The 20,559-nt window shown below is 41.8% G+C and overlaps 1 protein-coding gene across 1 annotated transcript in view; it reads right to left on the reverse strand.

The window, feature by feature from the left end:
• DSTYK (dual serine/threonine and tyrosine protein kinase) overlaps positions 1-20,559 on the reverse strand; it is a 307,229-nt gene that overhangs the window by 90,151 nt on the left and 196,519 nt on the right. Inside the window, exon 5 of the mRNA XM_069633139.1 lies at positions 9-92. Coding sequence (XP_069489240.1) covers positions 9-92 — 84 coding nt within the window. The remainder of the gene's footprint in view (positions 1-8; positions 93-20,559) is intronic.

The following is a 20,559-nucleotide window of genomic DNA, read 5'->3' on the forward strand; positions in this document are numbered from 1 at the left end:
GTTCATACCTTTTTAATCTGCTCCCACACAAGTGTGGAAATGGAAGACCCAGAATGGAACGTCACTTCAACATGGTACGCTGCATTTAAAATCTGTAGAAAAAACACAGATACAGGTCATCCTCCATCACAAACGACCAGCCAGTGTTTCAAATGGTTTTAAGGGATGGTATTAACACCCCCCCTACCACCCAAAAGCCCTATGGAATGGGCTGCAAACGCACAGCGAGGGGAAAAGAAATGGTCACCAGCCCACAAAGCTCCCAGTCAATAGGACACCAGCAAGGGAAGTTGCAGCAGACAGTGAGAATCCATGCGTTACATTTAGACTATTTTCTTACTTCATTTGTATTGGCATTTATTAGGAATTCAGTTAAAGCACTGTAAACCAAAATAACATGCATTTGTTTAGAGTAAACCCTCCCCACGCCCCAAAAAAAAAAAAAAGAATTTAAAAAAAGCATAGGAGACGAGGCCCCTCCGCTGTGCATCATTCATTTAGAGTCTCGTCAACTTGCTTCAGTGTTTGGAACAGTTAACTAAATAATTTACCAACTTCCCTAAACTCCACCTCCCACAACTACATGTCAAGGTTCGAGCTCATCCGTGAGTTGCTAGGCTCGACTAAGTTTCTGGCACATTTTTGAATTTGGCATATCAGCTCCCCCAAACATCCCATGTGTCAATTCACCTGTGTACCACGGTCAGGTTCTGCTCTTTCCCTCGACCTCCCCCACAGTCGCCTCCACAGGACACTTAATGCTGGACAGAACACAGTTCAAAGGGAGAACCAAGCTCCCCGCAGTCACTTGCACGGTGTCCGTGATTTGAAAACAATTACAGATCCCAGTACTTCACCCCAGGACAGACTTACTATAGGACACCAAGCACAGCTCAAAGGGAGTATTAGAACACCCCCCCACCCCGCAGTAGTCGGCACTCACAGGTCTCAGTACTTGTTCCACGGCTAAATAGGTGATATAAACTCGGTTCAAATGGTCAAAACAAATAAATAACAGTGGTACCCTACAGTCACCAATATGCAGGGAGTTTAAGGGAGCATAATCACTTCCAGAATCAAGTCACTGGGTTGGACTCCACGCACGGCTCAGAGAGATTTCCAAACTTTCCACAGTCGCTGGCGGTAGACAGAAACAATAAGTTTGGGATCACATATTCACGGAATTAGCTTAGATGGTACACCATGACCTGGGGGGACGCTCTGGTACAACTTGTGTGGTTCCCACTGTTTATTATGGAGGGTCATTAACAGATTGAAAATTCAGGATGTGCACACATGAGTTTCCTATGTGTTTACTATTATTGTTAACTCTGTACCTTACTGTTGGTCATTATACAATTTAACTTTGTGTTATTTATATGGTGCACTTGCCATTCTGCAGGACATATAGAAGGGTACTGCAACATAGGTGTTTGGCTTATATTCTTCAATGTAGATCTCTTGACTGCGTTACAGGGGGTGGGGTGTATACTGAAGTATATTGCTGTTACAGGGGTGTAGCATTCTACAGGCATTGAGTTCTATTGGGGGATGTTAATTCCAGCTGAACATTATTGGGGAACCTCACAGAGGAGAGGGAGAACGGAACCTTTAGTGCTTTGAGTAGCTGACTGACCACTCATCTAATTATATGGCTGAATGTTAGTTTTTTAGATGAGGACTGCCTGGAACAAGAATATAGGGGTCATATGGTTGGGTGTCTCCTCACTTGGAGGTCCTAGTTTGGGAAAGTGTCTATACATGTGACAGGGGTAAACAATATAGAAATAGATATAGCAATGTGAATGTAGACTATTTTGTAGTTGCAAATACTTGGCGGTTCAGTTGATACTTGGGAATGAATGGGTTATGTCAACTGAATGAGTGCTAAATAGTAGTGTACTTGTTAATATACCCGTTACATTACATTCCAGAGCAACACCATTGGACTTTTTCCTCATTGATATATTACTAATTTTGGTTGGGAACCAATTTGATTTTGAATACAATGATAAATATTTTAAAAATTAGTCGTTATTTTAATTTTTTTAGCATTGGCGAGAACAGTAACAAATGTAATTGTGTTGAAACATGGCAGGCACAATCTAGAAAGGATTGGGTTGGAATATGGGTTGTACAGAGGTGATTGATATTCTATGGTCACCTAGGGGATCTCTCCAGGATTCAATCTGGTTATCTTTTTTGATTTATGTTTCTATGTTTTGTCTCGTGGGAGTTTAGTTTGTCTGTCTTCATGTTGGGTATCTACGTTGATGGCTTGCTTAGATCTATTTTGCTGACGGAGATTTTTAAGCTTTTACTCGTATACTTATGACCTATATAGTCGAAATAATTATAATATTTATATGTGATGTGTGGTGGTGTTTCTGACTACCATACCATCTTGTCAAATGTGTTAATGGAAAATTGAAGATGGGTTGAAATGGGAATGAATGACTTGGAACGTGAAGGGCTTGAATTGTCCAAGCAAAAGAAAAAGTGATGGCAAGATTATGGAGGGCTAGAGCTGACAGTCCTTTTGCAAGAAACACATTTGGTAGATTAGACGAGGCAAGGGCTGACTAACGCCAGATATAATAAAGATCTAATTGTTATTCAAACAACTCCAGAGGGCTAAGCATTTTGTTTAGAAATGGTTTACAATAGAAGGTTGCTAAGGTAGTGATGGATGGCGAGGGACGTACGATTTTTGCGGATGTAATATACAAAGAAATTACTTTAGGATGCATTTATGGCCAGTGTTCGGATGGTAAGTTTTTTTTAATGTTATTTCAAAAAAGGGAAATGCATGGTGTCTTGGGGGAGAGTTTAATTGTATTCGTGATCACAAATTAGATAGAATTAGTTTGTGTAGGTATACTAATGTGAACACTTGTAAGGAATTTGATTTTTCTCTCCAAAAGTTTGATTTGATTGATATATGGAGGGAGCTACATCCTTCAGAAAAGGAATTTACGTTATTTTCTCCAGTACACGATGCTCTCTAGATTAGACTATATCTTGATCACTAAGACTTTAATGGACAATACTCAAAGTTATTAGAGAGGGAAATCCCGGATCATGCGCTAGTTGAGCTTTGTTTGCAGATAGGTATAGCCGCTCCATCCTTTTGGAAACAGATTAAAGAGGGGGATATTGGAGGAGAAGGAGATATTAAAAGGATTACCATCTAATACGGCCCAGCTCTTTGCAATAAATGAGGGCTCTGCGGATCAAAGGATTGTATGGGATAGTTTTAAAGCAACAATTAGAGGAGATATGATTAATTGGACCTCACGCCTTAAGAAATCCATGAGCGAGTTGAACATGTTGGAAGCAAAATTGTCTAATCTGCAACAAAAATATGCTCGTTAGGAAGAGCTAAGGATAGGTTTGAGATGGATCATTTTCAGGAAACTTTGGCAAGTCCAACAAATTTGATGGCAGAACGGGGTCTATTTTTCACGAAACAAAGATATTGGGAAACTGGTGACAAAAGTGGGTGACTGTTGGCGAATAGTTTGAAGGGTATGAGTGGGAGATCCTTTGCTCAAGGAATTGCGGACGAAAATCACTTCATGTGGAAGAGTACTGATTTGTGCAGGTTTTAGAAATTATGAAAAAGTATATACAGAGGAAGAATCACTTTCACGACAGGATCTGGAGAAGCTGTTTGAACATATTGACATTAAGAAACCATCATTGGATGATAATTGGGCTTTAGAAGCAGATATCGAAATTGATGAGGTTTTGGTGGCAATCTGGCAACTCCAGTTGGGGAAATCCCCGGGTTTATACGGTCTGTCAGTGGAATTCTATAGGAAATTTGGTAACTTTTTAGCCCCTGTTATGCAAGTTGTTTAATTCCTTCTTACAAGGAAAAGAATTGTGTCAATCAATGACTGAGACCATGATTATATCATCATCAAGGGAAGGAAGAGAATAGAAAGTGCAGGAATTACACAGATGTCCTTGTCTTTATAGTAATGAACTTGTCAATGCTGTTCTAGTTTTATGTGTGCTGAGAAAACACTTTACAGAGTGAACTGGGCCGTCCTGAAATTTACGATGTAGAGGATGCGTTTTGGAAGTAGATTTGTGGGAATGATTGTCTACAGAGTTCCGCTAAGGCACATGTCTGGGTTAATGTATTGTCAGATGCCTTTAGCCTTGCCAGAGGTTCAAGGCAGGGTTGTCCTTTATCGCCATTTCTAGTCAACATTACCTTGGAACCATTAGTAACCCTGATACGGAATGAGCAGAGGATAAGTGGTCTGACTTTTGGGCTAAAAGAAGTTAAAGTACTTTCTTACGCTGATATGGTGGTGGTACTCTCGGATACATAAAGGGGCAGTGTTGTTCTTAAAGAACTTTTTGAAAAAGTGTGGGTAAGTTCTCAGGTTATAAGATCAATTGGGATAAGAGGTGGTCCCACTTTCGACAGCTGTAAGAAGGGGAGATTTTGTTGAATGGAACTGTAGATGGTCTGAGATGCATGTAAAATATTTGGGTATCTTTCTCAAAGACATTAGAAAGATGGTGAGCTTTAATGAGACTAAATTAATAGATAATAGGAAATGGTCAAGGTTGGATTTAGGGATATGGGCAAAGATTAATACGATTAAAATGTCACTTTTATCAGAGGTCTTATACATAATGCAATCAATACGCTTAGCTTCTTAAAGAAATTGAGGCAATTGATCAGGTTTTTAAAGACTTTCTTTGGGGAGAGAAAAAAGCTCTGAAGATTCCAAAGTTTATTTTATTACGAGATACTAAAGAGGGGGGGGCTTTGGATATCCAACCTTGGAGAATTACTACAGGCGATTTATCCATAAGAAAAAGGGCCCTATATGTGACAATGGAGACAGAACATGAACCAACTTGGTTGGCAATTGAGAGATGCTTTGTTACAGTTTCTATTGGGCAGTATGTTTTCAATGGAAAGGCTACCTAAAGGGGCTGTTAAATTATCCACTGTTAGAGTGACAAAAGACTTAATGACATGGTGGCTAACTAATTTTAATGGGAATGTGTTTTTAAATCACCAATAGTCTATTTGGTATAATCCTGCGTTGCAGCTTGGAAACAGGACTCTATTGGCAAAGTTGGATTACAAAGGGGATCGTAACAATAGGGGGATTTAACACGTGATGGGCACATGCCTTTTGAGGAGCTTCAAGAGTTGTTTTATTTAGGTAGAAAGGAATCGGTTTAGGGAGTTAGAATGTCTTTTGACCCAGGTTTTTAATAGGTTATCTGCACTAATAGAGGAGGAACCGGCAGGATGGACCATATTTCGCTTATCACTCCGTAGAGTCTCCACGTACGTGAAGCTCATGCCAGAGAACGAATCAGTGATGGAATCATGGAGTAACTGGAAACCGAAGTGGGAAGTAGATTTAGGTTGTACCATGACTGATGGTATTTGGAGGCATGTATGGCAGGTTGGTCAAAGTTGTAAACTGGATGTCAAACTATGTCTGATCCAACCAAAAATGTTAGGACGGTTAAATTGGACACCTGAGCGCATGTGCAACTTGGGGTTGAGAACTGATGATACATGTTGGGAATGTGGGAAAGTGGAGGGGACGTTACTTCATATGTTATGGTATTGTCCCAGAGTTCTAGCTTTCTGGTGTGAGGTGTTGGACAGACTAGATATGATCTTTTTTGTTTTTTTTTTTTAAATTTGTTATTGGTTCATATAACCTTTACAAATAATAGTCAGTTTTACTAGTGGTACATGACGAAAATTATACCATGTTATGTGAAACTGCAAAGAGTACAAAGTTGTGCAAAATTAGTAAATATTAAAAACTAATCATAAAAATATGCAAAATATACAGTGTGCAAACCTGTTCTGTGCAAAACTAGGAGGATCAACAAATGAGCAAAATATACAAGGTGCTAAATCTAGTCGATGCAACATGCAAATATGCAATATCAGCAACAAGCACCCTTATATACATAAAACACATAATCAAAGCATGTGCCAAGACAACAATTTACAATATAGAAATATTCACTAAAAAGTTAATTACACAAATATGACCTCATATGTAGTAGGTTTATAAAAACAGCATGTTCCCTTAATTTTGCTTTTCCTTCATTTTACAGCAAGGATAATAAAATACCATACAATCACAAAAGCTCAATTTCTTTTTTGATTATCTTTAAGAAAGCTACCAATGCAAATATTAGTGCATTCCCACTTCCAGACATAAGACTAGTCCACAATAATTCAGTGCAACCACAGTTCGTAAACTTCAATAAAAACTTTGTCCTAGACTCTCTAAAAGATATACATTCCAAAATAAGGTGTTTTAGTGTCATTTGGTTCTATACAGTTCGGAAATCTACACGCGGTAGAAATAACAGCGCGATTCTTGAACGTTCCACAATAACGAGTTCCTTCTAGGGTGTGCATATGGTTCAATTTAAACCTTAAATAGTACATCCGTGTAGTCTTACATGGAAACATTGTAAGATATGGACAGCAACCATCCTGTTTTCTTACTTAGAATATTCCTGATATGTACTATATTTAGATAAATCATTTGTAGTATTTATCCAATTGCGTTCATACAATTTTTTTTTTAATGAAACCTGGGCGAACCCCCCGCCGCCCCCCCAGTCATAGATCTCTCCAGTCTTTACGACATGCTAGCGAAATAATACCAAACTCGTGCCGTATGATACAATTTTGAATAGAGCTAGATTCAGTGTCGATTTTAAAAGGCATCCTTGTATGACATCTAATTGATTATTCATATTAATAGTGCAAATATCAAGTGCATATAAAATTACAGATTCAATCTTTAAGGTCATAAAATCTATTACAGGTATCACAGAAAATGTACAGTATTTAGCATATATAAATTTCAATTGATAGGCAAGAGGTCTAATTTTGAAATAGGACGCATTGCTAAAATTATATCCCAAATATGTTAATTCATGTACTTGATAGATCACACTCCCTATGTTACTTACATTTTATTTTGGCTTTCTGCCTGCTTCAAGTATCATATTAGTTTTCGCTAAATTCGGGACCAAATTATGATTAAAAGCGTACTCGGAGAACAGCTGCAGTTTAACTTGTAACCCAACAGGCGTAAGATCAAAGAGAATAATGTCATCCGTAAAAGCAATCCAATGTATCCTTAATGAACATATCCTAGCTGCAAACATATTCATACCTTTCCAGAGCTCATCTATGTCGCAGAGGTATAAATTAAATGAGGTCGCTGCAAAGTTGCAGCCTTGTTTGAGTCCCAAGTATGACTTGATAGATAGCAGGACCCCCTTTAGTAATTCTAAAGGATGTATTAGAATGAAATTTCTGTATCCAATAGATAAGATAATCAGGGATTCCTAAAGACTCCATTTTATTCCATAAAATATTTCTCACGACCGTATCAAATGCAGAGGTCATATCAATGGAGGCTAGGTATATAGTACCAAGTTCGTTGTATTTAGTTCCGGCAAGTAAATGTGCCATTATTGTACCGTTAAGGGTAGTTGACATCAATTTTCTGAAACCTACTTGATAATTGTGTGTCAAGAAATGCATCCAAATCTGCTGTTACAAGAATAGAAAATATTTTCGCAGCAGCATCGGTTAACGAAATCGTCTATAATTTACCGGATTAGCAGGGTCATCTTTCTTAAAAATGCAGATGATTATCGAAGTCATCCAAGTCTCTGGAGGGGTCCCTGATTTCAATATATATTCAAATTTTATTTTCAGAATTCCTGCCCAAAAACTTCTATTGGTTTTGTAAACACATGCAGGAATTCGATCGGACCAGGGGCTCTAGAGTTGGACAATTTGTCTATGGCATGTTCTATGTCTGAAATAGACCAGTTAAATTTCTTTATGGTTGTTTGTAAGAAACACCAATATTAGCAAATCTAGCAGGTAATTGGTATTTTAAACCAATATCTCCAAATTTCAGGTGGAATAGTATTATCAGCTATGGATGATTCACCATTAGGACCATTTTTAATGAGGGACCATATCTTTCTAGTGTCATATCCACATATAGATTTAATCATATCATAGTTCTGTTTTGAATAAACCATTAAATTCCTTTCACTTTAAATTTATAACGTTGTATTAACTTTTTTAAATACTGTCTTTGTGAAAATGTCACTGGATCATTATTTAGCATAGGAATGTCATTTTTTTATTTAAATTTTTTGATTTCGTAGTTAAACAAATGATTTGTAAAAGACTCATTAGGTTTTTGGATTTTTACCAAATAAGGTAATGCATTAGCAACAGTAGCTGCAATAACTTGATCCATATGAGGAGGAAAAAAGATGTTAAAGATATTATGACCTTTATCTAATAAATCTTGGTGAATTCTATCAACCAAACATTTACATAGCTTTGAATTCCATCTGAGAGAGACAGCCTCAGGGGTCATTAAAAATTCATCCATTGTTAAACTAGTGTGGTTAATAAACAGATATGAATTGGCGCATGGTCACTGTAATCAATTGAGTTAATTTTGACCAGATCCATTAACGGTAGTAAAGAGTCTGATACACAAAAATAATCAATAATGGAACGTGATGTACCTCGTTTCCAGGTAAAGGCATTAGAGTTTTCTGCAAAGTTAGCAAATGACATATTGTGATCAAAGAAGTAGGCATTCCACACTACCTCTATTACAAGATCCATTTTGTTTCTTATTGTGAGAGGCCAAACTTCCAATGTCGCCAATATAACACATTGAGTTAAAATCTCCACAAATAACCTCAACGTCACAATCGTTTGTCTAATACTATAGAAATATTATATTTTAGCGGATTTCAATATAAACATAACACTATAGATTTGTTGACCCTAGATTTTAAGGTTACAAGTACAGCTATTAGATGACTGGATGAATAAATCTTCTTTGCCACAATCCAAGGAGTTCTTAATTCCAATAGCCAGACCTCCAAAGGGTCGCCCTTCAATACATTTAGCGCAGGAACACAATGTACAATATTCAGGGGGATCTCGATCATACTGTTTCATGGTCTCCTGGATAAATAAAACATCAGGTAAATCACACACACAAAAAGAAGCCAACCAGCACAATGTTCCGATATCTACACGAGTTCCATGAGTACAAGACAAGTTTACGTGCGTTCTTTGAGTTATTAGTTGCCACTTTCGCTGATAAAATAGTTTTTAAGAATGGCTCAATACAAGACATTTCACTATTTTTGCTGGCAATCGTAAGTAATTGATGGATGCACGATTTATCATCATGAGAGCTACTCAAAGCATTCACACACGGGGATATTACATCTTGCTGCTTCACTACTACGTAATCCAAGAATTCTTTGGCAGCATTAACATTGTTAAATATATGTAATGTAAACCCTAAATCAAGATGTTCTTGTCTGAATGACCATGAGTTTTAAGACTTGCTCTGAGTTAACATGGCAAGTCATTCGATAATCATTATGCAATGCCAATGAAATGGAATCAAAGTAATTTGTAATGAGTATTTGCGATGGGGGAAATGGAGTATAATACGCTTAGCAGGTAGGTCCGATTAATTTGGGATTTTCCCAGAATATCAGCGCTTCCTACCAAACTTATCACATAATATCTTTCCCGTTGTGTTGGTCTTCATTGAGGTTGTTTTCTTTTAATAACATTGGCAAATCTGATTTTTCAATTTGTTTAGAAGAACCAACTTCTTTATTACCCACCATAGAAGTTGCAATCCCATGTTCTAATATGCTTCCAGTACTGCTACTATCTGAGCAAGAAGCTATTTGAGGGATTGATAAACACAAACTACTATTTATCTGGGGATTAAGTAGTTTCGAGACTGTTTAAAGATGTAAAGGCAGGCGCTCTGTTACCAGTCTTTAGCTTCTCCTCCTAACGCATGTTTTCATGACTTCATCAATCTTCAGGGAGGCTGAGTTTCTTAGTTATTTCAAGCAGGTCTGCATTTCTTTTTCAGGTGTAGCAAGTTAATTAGCTCTGAGAATTCTGGTACTTGTATTTTCCGCACTTGATTCTGCTGGCAGGTGACTGGAAACAACTCCCTCCATAGCACACATCTTCCCCTTGATGGGGCGACTGGGGGAGCCATGGTTGTGGCTCTCCAATGTAAGGCACCAATTCTTAAACATAGTTTCGAGACTGTATCCAATGATAGATGGCCACATTTGATGGCTTTCTCTAAATCAGCCAATTTATAATTGTGGGAAGTAATATTATGATTGTCAATCATTACAGTCTGACTATTATTCAATAACTGTGTAGAAAGATCAGTATCCAAGCTCTTATATTAATAGTAGCTTTCACAGCTGAGGGCAATTCACAATATTTATCAGCCCCAATATGGACAACATCAGGCTCATATGGTGGATGAACCACACAGGCTGACAGTCCAACAGATTTAGCACACGTTACTGAATATAATTCCTTTTGCATTGTTTGGTTATTATCGTTGGCAGCTAAAGATTGGATAGAATTAATATCAGTATCTTAGTGAATTACTCACGTTGGACTGAGGAGTTAATAATGCTTCCTCCCTCCCCCCCCCCCTTACTTGGGAAATCGGTTACAAGCGTTCTTGTTTTTTGGCACCATCGCTCATCATCATTTTTTTTACCATTGTGCATTAAAATATTTGATTCCGCACAATCATTCTCACCCATTTGTTGGCAGCTTGCCGTTTGAACGTCAGCTTTTAGATGGAATTCTTTTTCAACTATATTAACACTTGATCTAATAAGGTTTACAGTGGGATTAAGATTTATTTGACTTTCTTTAGATAGTTGTTTAAGATCGATATTGTCTTCATCTATGGAACCACAAGGAAATACTTCATCAACTATTTCATTAATAGGTTCAGTAGAAGTCGTTTTTTTTCCATTGGCTGACTCTTTTCTGCACGCTTTGACCGCTGCCGTTTGCGATACCTGCGTGACAGGAATATAGTTGTATCTTTTATCAGTATCAATAGTTTTTTTTTCCTCGTTAGAGATGACATTACTATCCACCTTTACCAAATGTACATTACAATCAGTTTCCGTTCGAATGTTAGTCAGTATCGTGGTTTGTTTGGAACAGACCGTACCATTATCATGGTCTAACAGAAAAGTATGGGCACCAACGGCAGCTTTGTCATCGTTGCGCTCTACGTGCACAGGAAGAGCAGTCCGTATTCGATAATCCATCCACAATTAAGCCCTTCCCACTTCCAAGTCCACCCACCATGATTTACCGAACAAAATAACTTTCTAACTAACAAGAGTTAGTATACTCATAAACAAGGACATGCAAAATAAGACTTGCGTGCAGTTTTGTGGAGAATAATATAGTCTCTTAGCCTTAACCCGCACACCCAAACACCTCAACATCTGCGTGCAGATGTGCGTGCACTGGGGATTATGTTGGTTTCTGGGAGTAATGTAGGCAGTGTGTTATGCTGCTTTGAATTTTGGGAAATGTAGTCTATGAATGAAGCGTTTCGCCTCACTCCAATTGTGAAACTTCCTCTTGTCCTTACAAGTGTTGGTTCAAAACGACGTAGCAGCAGTAGAGTAGCAGAATCCTCTCGCCACCTCAACACCTACACTTGACACACTTGATGATCTTCTCTATGAAGTTCCCATGAAGGCCATTACAGGTTCTAATGTTAGCAAATAATGGGCGTTGTTCAACGGCCCGTTTGTATGGGAATTGGATAGACAATCTTTATAATCGCAGCGAAACAGATTTTGAAAGTATGGAAAACCAGGCAGCCGCCGCAAGTTGATGGTTGGATTAATGATATACTGATATCTGATTTTGAACAGGTCATATTTCGAAGAAAGGGTAAGGAGGAAGCTTATTGGATCTTATGGAAGCCTTTTAATGATTTGTATGGTAATGGAACATTAGATTGAATAACTGGTTGATCTAAGTGGTCAGGCAATAGCAAAAGAAGAGGTATGGTTTGTTAATTTGTGAGCGTTTGTGTTGTGCTTTGTCCAAATGTTTGTGTTTATATAGTGCTTTACGCCAAAGCGCTTTACATTACAACAACAGGGATACAATAAAAACAGTAGAAGCAATTATAAAATATGAATCAAACCAGTTTGGAAATATGGACAATCTTTTTGGCAGTTGGATTGTTATTAGGATTAGTAATTATTGCCCTGATGAATATGAACTCATGTAATTTAGGATTAATTTCTGGGGCATGGTTGATAATAGTTGTGTGTGGTAAAATGCATTGCACGGTTTGCTTTGTATTGACATTTCTTGCACATTCCTGTTTGAAAATGACAAAGATGTTAAATGAGTGGCAATTTGTAATTGACTTTACAGTATAATCTATTTTTGGATACTGATAAATATGTAAAATGGATAAATATATTGGTTTGTAAGAAACTAAAACGACACTATAAATGCATATTTTAAAAAGTGCATAGCACTGTGTGAATACCTCCAGTTTGTTGTTCAGGATCGCCGTCAATCTGTCCATTACCATCATGACATGCATGTCTTGTTCCCCGATTTCTTTTGAGGGTAGGTTTTCATTCTTCCAGTCTTGGACAATGGCCAGTTGACCCGCTCCAAGCATATCCTCCCACATTCTGGGAAGTCTATGCTCATTTCCATCCTTTGCAGGAATCTCCTTTGCAGGAATCCCCAGAAGCCCTTGCAGAATCCCAGTGATTTCTTTCATCCAACTCAAAACTTCCTTCCAAAACACCTGAACCTTTGTGCAATGCCACCAGATGTGTAAAAGGGAGCCCGGCCCTCACATATCCTGGAGCAAAGGGGCGAGGATCCCGGGAACATCCTAGATAACTTCAGGTGTTTCACGCCTTGAAACACTTGTGTATGGGCGCGTTATAAATGCCATATCATATCAAAGGGTGTCTGTGCAATCCCACCAACATTTTATAATTGTCCCCCATTGTGAAGGTAAACAGATAACCTTGGAACGTGACCTTGAATATTTTTGCCCACCACTCCTCTGAACATTCGCCCCCTACTAGGTTTACCCAGTATCTCTGAAACATTTATCTCCCTGTCAACATCACGTTCATGGCTTTATATCATTTGGACAGGATGCCCTTTCTAGAGAGTGCCGAGTTGAACGCTTTTTCAAAAATAGTAAGGTCCCTTGCCAAGGAGTGTTTCCATTTCGGGTCAGTAAGTATACCCTTCACCCGCATATCTTGGAAGACCAAAAGTGTGTTTCCCCCCCCCTCCCCCAATACCTCTTCCCCCCTGCCCGACCCCCCCCCCACCCAATACCTCCCAGATTGACTCCAGGTCTAGCAATGCCCAATTTGTAAATAGTTGACCGACCCTCTGCAGGACCAGATCGGACCATACGAGTGTTGCAGACCCAAACTACCAAGGTTAAATGGAGGTCCCCACAGACAGCGGTGGGGGCCACATCGAAAAAGCTTAGTTTAACCCCTTGTCCTGCCAGACCAACCAGAGGATCCTCAACATGGGGTGGGAGCAGTCGCTCTAGAACTGCATTCAGGAGGGACCAACTATAACTCCTTACCTTGAACAGGTGGGCTACTTGATATTCAAGCTATGTCCAATGGGTTTGTGTCGCCCCTAATGTGGTCCCTTACAAAACTTAAATTGGCCAGCTTTGTAGTATAGTCTGATATCCGGTAAATGCCTGCCCCCCTTTGTCTCTTGTAAGTGTTGTCAAGTCATTTTCACCCTAAGGGTCTTATTACAAATGAATCTGCAATTATCTCCCAGTAAGTCCAGGAGAACTTCTCTGTAAGTCGACTCGGAATGGAGGAGAATAAGTATATTAGACGAGGGAGAACATTCATTTTAACTGAGATCATGCAGCCATACCAATTTAATGTCAAAGGGGTCCACCTCTTCAGGTTTTTAAGCTGCGACAGGAAGGGGTCATAATTAACTCGTAGCATCTCAAATCTCTAGTTATCTGCATACCCAGGTATGGAATTGTTGCGTTCTATTCTCATTCCCCAAGTATTTCCTCCTCGGGTCCAATAAAGGGCTCCGTATTTGGATAGCCATAATACATCATTTCTGTATATTCATTTTGAGGCCAGACAAAAAGCTGTAGCTCGATAGTTGGCCCATTAAAGCCAGGCGTGATTGCAGTATATTGGTGAGGTAACTCATAATATCCGCAGTGACAATTTTAATTTGTTCCCCCATCCGATAACCCCTGTATGCATGGGTTTTTCATGTATCGCCACCACCAGAGTCCATGGTCAAGGCATATAACAGGGGGGGGCGGGGGGGAAGGGAGAAAGGGCACCTGGTCTGATGCTCCTTGTCACATTACCTATGAAAGCCGCCCCCATTTATTATAGAGCACTATTACCCATTTCCAAAAGTTAATTCCAAACCCCATCTCTCAAGAAATTGCATCATAAAAGGCCACTTGCCCCGTTGAAGGCTTTTGGAATCTAGGGATATCGAGCAGGCCTCTTGGTTCCCTTTTGGACGCCATTGATAAGGTATTCGGTTTTCTTTATGTTGTCCAAGCCCAGTCTCCCCCGGATAAAGCCCACTTGGTCGCTACGAACCAGGGTTGGTAGCATCGTCTCAAGTCTACCTCCAAGGACCTTAGCCAGGATCTTGACATCGTTATTTAGGAGTGAGATGGGTCTACAAGACTAACACTTCGAGGGATCCTTTCCTTCCTTGTGAATCGATTATTTTTGCCATCAACATCGTGCCAGTGAGGTCTCACCCTAGAGAAGAGTAAAGCCGTCCTCCCCTGGTGCTGTGCCCCCGCCCCTCTTCATACCTTTGATCACTAATAAAACCTCACACAGTGATGGGGTGTCCAGGACTTCTGCTGTATTGTATGATAGGCCTGGGAGGCGAAGCCCCCCTCGGTTCCTCTTGACCCTCCCACTCCTATGCATACAGTTTATCATAATACTTCACAAATTCCTCAGCTATTCCCCGTCTCGGCCAACAATCCCCTCTTCCAAATCAATACATCCCATCACCCTCTTTTCCTCTCTCAATCTCAAAGCCAATATATCTGCCATTTTTCCTTTCTCATGGTATTGTTGTCTCAAAAACATGGACTTTCTCTGCATCTTGGACCGGATCATATTCAGTTGTGCTTTGTATTGACAGAGTTTGCTCGATATCGCTGGGGACATGTGGTTACCTCGTTTCCCTCCTGGGTGTATTCGTTCCATTTATTTGGTGGAGTGAAGCTTCCTGTCTCGCCCTCTTCTGTGATTCTATCCTCATCAGGACCCCCACCACACCCCACACCCCCTTATGACTTTAAACCCTTCCCACAAGGGCTGGAGTCTGTCATTGAAAATAAAGTATTCTTGGATTGTGTCTAATAGCTCTTGGGGAACTTCCTTGTCCTTTAACAGGTTACCATTACACCTCCACATAACCCACTTTTACCATGTCATGGTCTGGCCAAGGGATTGGGGCTACCTGGGAATCAATGACTTGGGCTTTAAGATGAGTCCACTAAAATCAATTTGATCCAAGATTAGCAATTGTGGACTACCGAGAAACAAGTAGAATTGTCTATCCCCTTCTTCTGGGGGAGAAAGCGAGTCAACAAAACAAATACGGCAACTTAAACCCTCCCTGCCAATGCCTACAATCCTGCTCAGATACACCCCCCCCCCTGACTGAATCAAATCACCAGTGGACCTCCCGAATGTAGGATGCAGCACTCCAAGCTCACTTCCCTGAGCCTCCCCATCCCCTCCCACCCCTGAAGTAAACATTCCAAATCTTTCACCAGGTGTTAAGTTGTTTTTGTAATGTGTGCGATCTTGTGTCCGTCCAGCCTTGGGCTTTGGCCTGTGGACCCTTCTGCCAGCTCCGGGTTCCAGTGACTAGGCCTAGATTCATCCATTAGCTCCACTTACAAACGTTGACTGGCATGCTCTGTTACTAGTTTGTAGTAATAGCCCTCGTATTCAAATGCGAACGAGAAGGGGAACCCCCAGCGGGCCCTTACGCCCTTTTCATGGAGTCATCTAATGAGGGGGCCACATTGTCTTCTTGTCAACACGAAGGCAGATGAGTTTTGAATGCGAAGACTGATAATTCTTTGTAGATGGTTATTTTAGCGGAGCCACAAGTCCAGAGGGCCCACCTTCCTGGAAATCTCACCAAGATTGTTCTTGGGCCTGTGGAGCCACCTCCCGCTCGGAAGGCCCAGTCAATGGTGGGTTCGCCGATAACATCTGAACCAAACCGCAAGACCACCACATTGGAGCGTTTTAATGTCACTTTCAGATACCCCCTCCTTCTCAGGGAACCCAAAGAAAGGTTGTTCCTTCGTTCTTCATTTTCAAAATTGTCCATCTTCAATTGAATTTCGGTCTCCCTGCGTTCTAATTTTGAAATGTTCATGTCCATTTGAGTCTAAAGATGTTTGGGTGTTCTCATGCCTTGGACCATTTTTTTGTTCTCAATCCCTAGGACCATCTTGTCTATGGAGTCCATTCTTTGGTTCATTTTACCTACTCTCTTATCCAACAGCGAGCGGATTCCCTTTATCTCATCCATTAGCGCTACAATGTTCTTTCAAGTTGCAGCTGGATCTTCAGCCATATTTGCCCCCTGTCGCCCAAGTGGGGTTGAAACTGGAATTTAAGCATGGCTGGCCTCCAGGCCATTAATGGCTGTTCCCCAAAGGCTTCCCATTCAGCGCACAGTGAATTCACAAGTGTATGTCCCTCCCTGCGACAATCCAGGTGTTTCCGGTCACTGGCTCTTCTCTGCACGCTTCTGCCCGGCCGGTTTCTCAGTTTTCAAAGCACTCGTCAGGCCCCGGGGCCATGGGAAGCTGGATAGGTCGGACTGCTCTCTTCAGGCAGAGCTTTCGTGATGGTGTGGTGGCCCAGTTTTCTTAATGCAAGAGGGTGGGGCTCCTCAAATCCTCAGCAGGGGACAGGCTTGGGGAGAGCAGCAGGAGGGTGCAATCGTAGTGTCGGGAGACACCAGAGCCATCTAGCACAAGCATTGGGAGCGGATGTGCACGTGCCCCCCACCATATAGGATAATCTTCTTTGCTGGGGGGAAATCCACCTTGTGTGCTCCCCTGGTTCCCACATGAACGGAGCAAAGTCAAAGCACATTTCCCTTGATTATTACTTATCCATTGGTGGCACTGGCGCATGAATTAGCCCTCTTACACTGGCCTCACCTGACGGTCCGGGCACAAGCCGTCTCCACAAGGGTGTGGGTGTAAGACCCCTCTCTGAAAGTTGTAGCCTTGAATCACCGCCTTCTTCAATGGGAGATCCCTCCATGCCGTGGTCTGGGGGGGAACTAAAAACTTGTGTTGCCCAGCCAGAGTGGCACTCTCTAGTTCATCACCTCCCCCAGGGGTTCTCCCAACTCTGACTTGGGTGCGATTAGGCCCTTGAGCCTTCGTCCAGGGTGGCGACCAGGAGCGTTGTAAAATGTCTCCTGCTTTTTTCCGCTCAATGAAGCCGCTACGTGCAAGGGGCAGGCAGCGGTTGTCCCCTGCTGGTGGAGCACAGAACAGCTTGTCCCTCGCAGTGGCTCCGAGTGCTAATGCGCAGGCCAGGATCCGGGGCTCGCCGAGGAGATCTTGATGTGCAACACAGGGGCTCCCGCTGAACAGTTTGCACGGATGGTAGTAGCACAGATTCGCCTTAGACTTGGAACAATGTTAGCCAGAGGTACAATCTCTCTGGGGCAATCGGTCTAGCGCCTCTCTGGTGGAGGTAAAAGGGGGCTCAGAACCACATCACGCCGAACACACAGGAGCGAGCTGAAGGGATCTATGTGATCACTGCGACCACAAAAATGTGACGGCTGAAAATGCAGACTTTGCTTTAATTAAACCCCCTTTACACCACAGATATGCGTGGGGAGTGGGTGCTGACCCCCCCCCCGCATTCCCGCTTATTACAATATTCCATCTCCCCTCCCACATATGGTGTAAAGGGGGCGTTTACAACAAAGATATTGGGCATGTCGGCCGTCGCAATTTTGAGGGTGACATTTTGGGCCATTTCCAGCTGAAGGCTAAACTTTCCTGCATGCACCCCTTGGTGGCCCTTGCTGCATCTAGTTTTAATAGCAGCAATGTCTAAGCAAATGGTCAGAGTGAAATCAAAATGAATCACCACAAGGGCATAGTGTGCTCAAAGCTACCCAGTCTTCAAGTACCATAAACCAAGAAAATACAGCGAGAAGCTGGAGAGCGGCCAGCCAGTCTTGCAGAACCTCTACCCAGCTTCTCCCTCCATTCCTTTTCCAGAGAACATTCATTGGGCGTCCACGGCTGGCAAGAGATGTGGCAGAGCCTGGGTATGAAGTAGTAGAAGGACAAAACTGAGCTAGCATTTATCTTTTACCCCTGCCAACACCTCATTCAAGTTCCCAACCTCCGTGGGCGCCATCATAACCAAGATTAGTCCAGCTACATAAACCTAGAAATCAAAAAACAAAATGGGGGCAAGAAATCGATGCACAAAAGAGGGAACCCATATACCACGATAAAGTGCTCAATCCACCTCAGGATTACACTTTAAGCAGGAAGGTCAGATGCAGGTTTGGTGGGGGTTACCATTAAAAAAATAGAGCCCACAACCACCTTTTTTATGATATGGTAGACCTAAATGATGTCCACCAAATAAATATTGATCAGAGGGGAAGAGTTCAAATCCAAAACCTCATCTGGAAGAGCGGGGGTGGAAAGCAGGGGCCCAGCAGCAAAGGAATAAAAAAAAAAGCACAATATGGCGAACATTTGCTACAGTGGTTAGACCAAAAAAAGATTTTTAAATTTTTGCAGGGAAACAGTGTTGCTGCGGCATTGAAGCCTTGGCTCTTACAGAGGACCATCAAAGGAGTCATTCATTTTGAAACTTCATGGAAATAGGCCCATCAGCTTGAGCCCCTCTAATGTGCCAAGTGAATCGCGCGCCATCCAAATGCAAGGTTAACACTTGTCGACCTCAATCTTTAGTTATGGAGTAAAAGGGCTTGGCACATGCCCTCAACTCGCAGCACTGCGCTACTGTAAAAGGTGCCAGCCGAAATGCTGGCTACCCACAACGAAGCGCTCAGTTGCTCTCGAGCTGGGTCTGTGCTTTATCCAATAAAACAGAATGCTCATTCCAGCTGGGAGACCACAGCGGCTACTGTGATGTGACCAATCCCTTCTTGCCAGACCACTTCCTAGGATGGTGCAGTCACATTGCGGCTAGGACCACCACTACCTCCTGCCATGTACACCCATTCTGACAAAGATCTACTGTGGTGAAGAGGCCCAGACCATGGCAACATTCTTGCAGTATATAAGCCTAGAATCAGACGGTTGGGAATTTTGAAGCCACAAGAAGACAGTCCTCATTATACTGAAGTGGTGAATTTGGCAGCAACAGAAGCAAGCCATACAAAGGACTTCGTAAAACTGTAAAGGGTGGATCCCATCCAAATTAAATGGCTAGGTACAAGTAAACAAGTGGTAGAAGCAGAAGGCGGGTGTATGAGCAACAGCCCACTTTGGTACTATTGTCAGTTACCCCAATAAACTGAACTAAGTTGCACTGCCTCATACAAGGCCATATGCGCAATCAAATATGGTGTTCAACACATCTTCAACTTGTCAAATTTCAATATTCCAAGGACCCCCCTTCACCCAGTGTCCTCTGATCCAGTTTAAGAAACAGAAGGTGACGTCTGAGTGATGGGCTCCTATTCCAGATGTCAAAAGCAAAATGAATACCTGGTCATTTTGGCACCCATGATTTATGCTCCTTCACATGTTTTTGTAAAATCCTTTATTTTGGCGGCCAGACTTGAAATGTTATCCTTTTCAACTATGTAACGGGGTAGTGGCCCAAGGCAAAATCAGGTGTAGGGTCCCAAGATGAAATCGCTTCGCAAGTAGTTGCATAGCGCGACAGCACCGTCTGAGATTCAGGACCACTGGGTGGTAGTACAATGGAGGGGGTGCTTTGGAAATCCATCAAACTGAGAAACTGTGCAGGCAACAAAGTAGTAGCAGCACAAGCAGTTGTGGAAGAATCAGGCACTGGTGGAGTCTGCAAAGGAGACCATGACAAGATAAGAGGGGGTCAGCAGTGCAAGCAGGGATTACTAAGGAACAGAAGCAAAGACATGGTAAAAAAGTTGCCTTTCTAAGAACCATGGAGGAGTGGAATCTAAAGCCGTGGATGGCGAAGGAGAAGGATCTATGCGGCGCTGAAAATCTCGAATCAGAAAATGGTGGCATGAAGTAATGACATTCATCACCCTTGCCCACATTCCCCGCCCCCCCCTCAACCGCAACCCTTTACCCCTAAATATTGCCAGCTCCTGTGGCAGTGGCACACTTACCTTTTTTCTTGCAGCATTTTCTCTGACATGTGGGGTGGAACCTCTGCTGCATGGTCCGTTTTGTTCACTTCGTTTTTTCACTTTCTCGCCCCATCCCTCCCCCACTTTCCATGTTGCGGAAGCAGGAGACACCCCCGCAACCCCCAACCCTTGCTTGGCATTCAAAAAGGTTTACCATGCCGAATGCGCTGTAAAAGCGCATTAAAAATGTT

This window comes from Ambystoma mexicanum, chromosome 13, assembly GCF_040938575.1.
Source record: "Ambystoma mexicanum isolate Mex_15411 chromosome 13, UKY_AmexF1_1, whole genome shotgun sequence".
NCBI lineage: Eukaryota > Metazoa > Chordata > Amphibia > Caudata > Ambystomatidae > Ambystoma > Ambystoma mexicanum.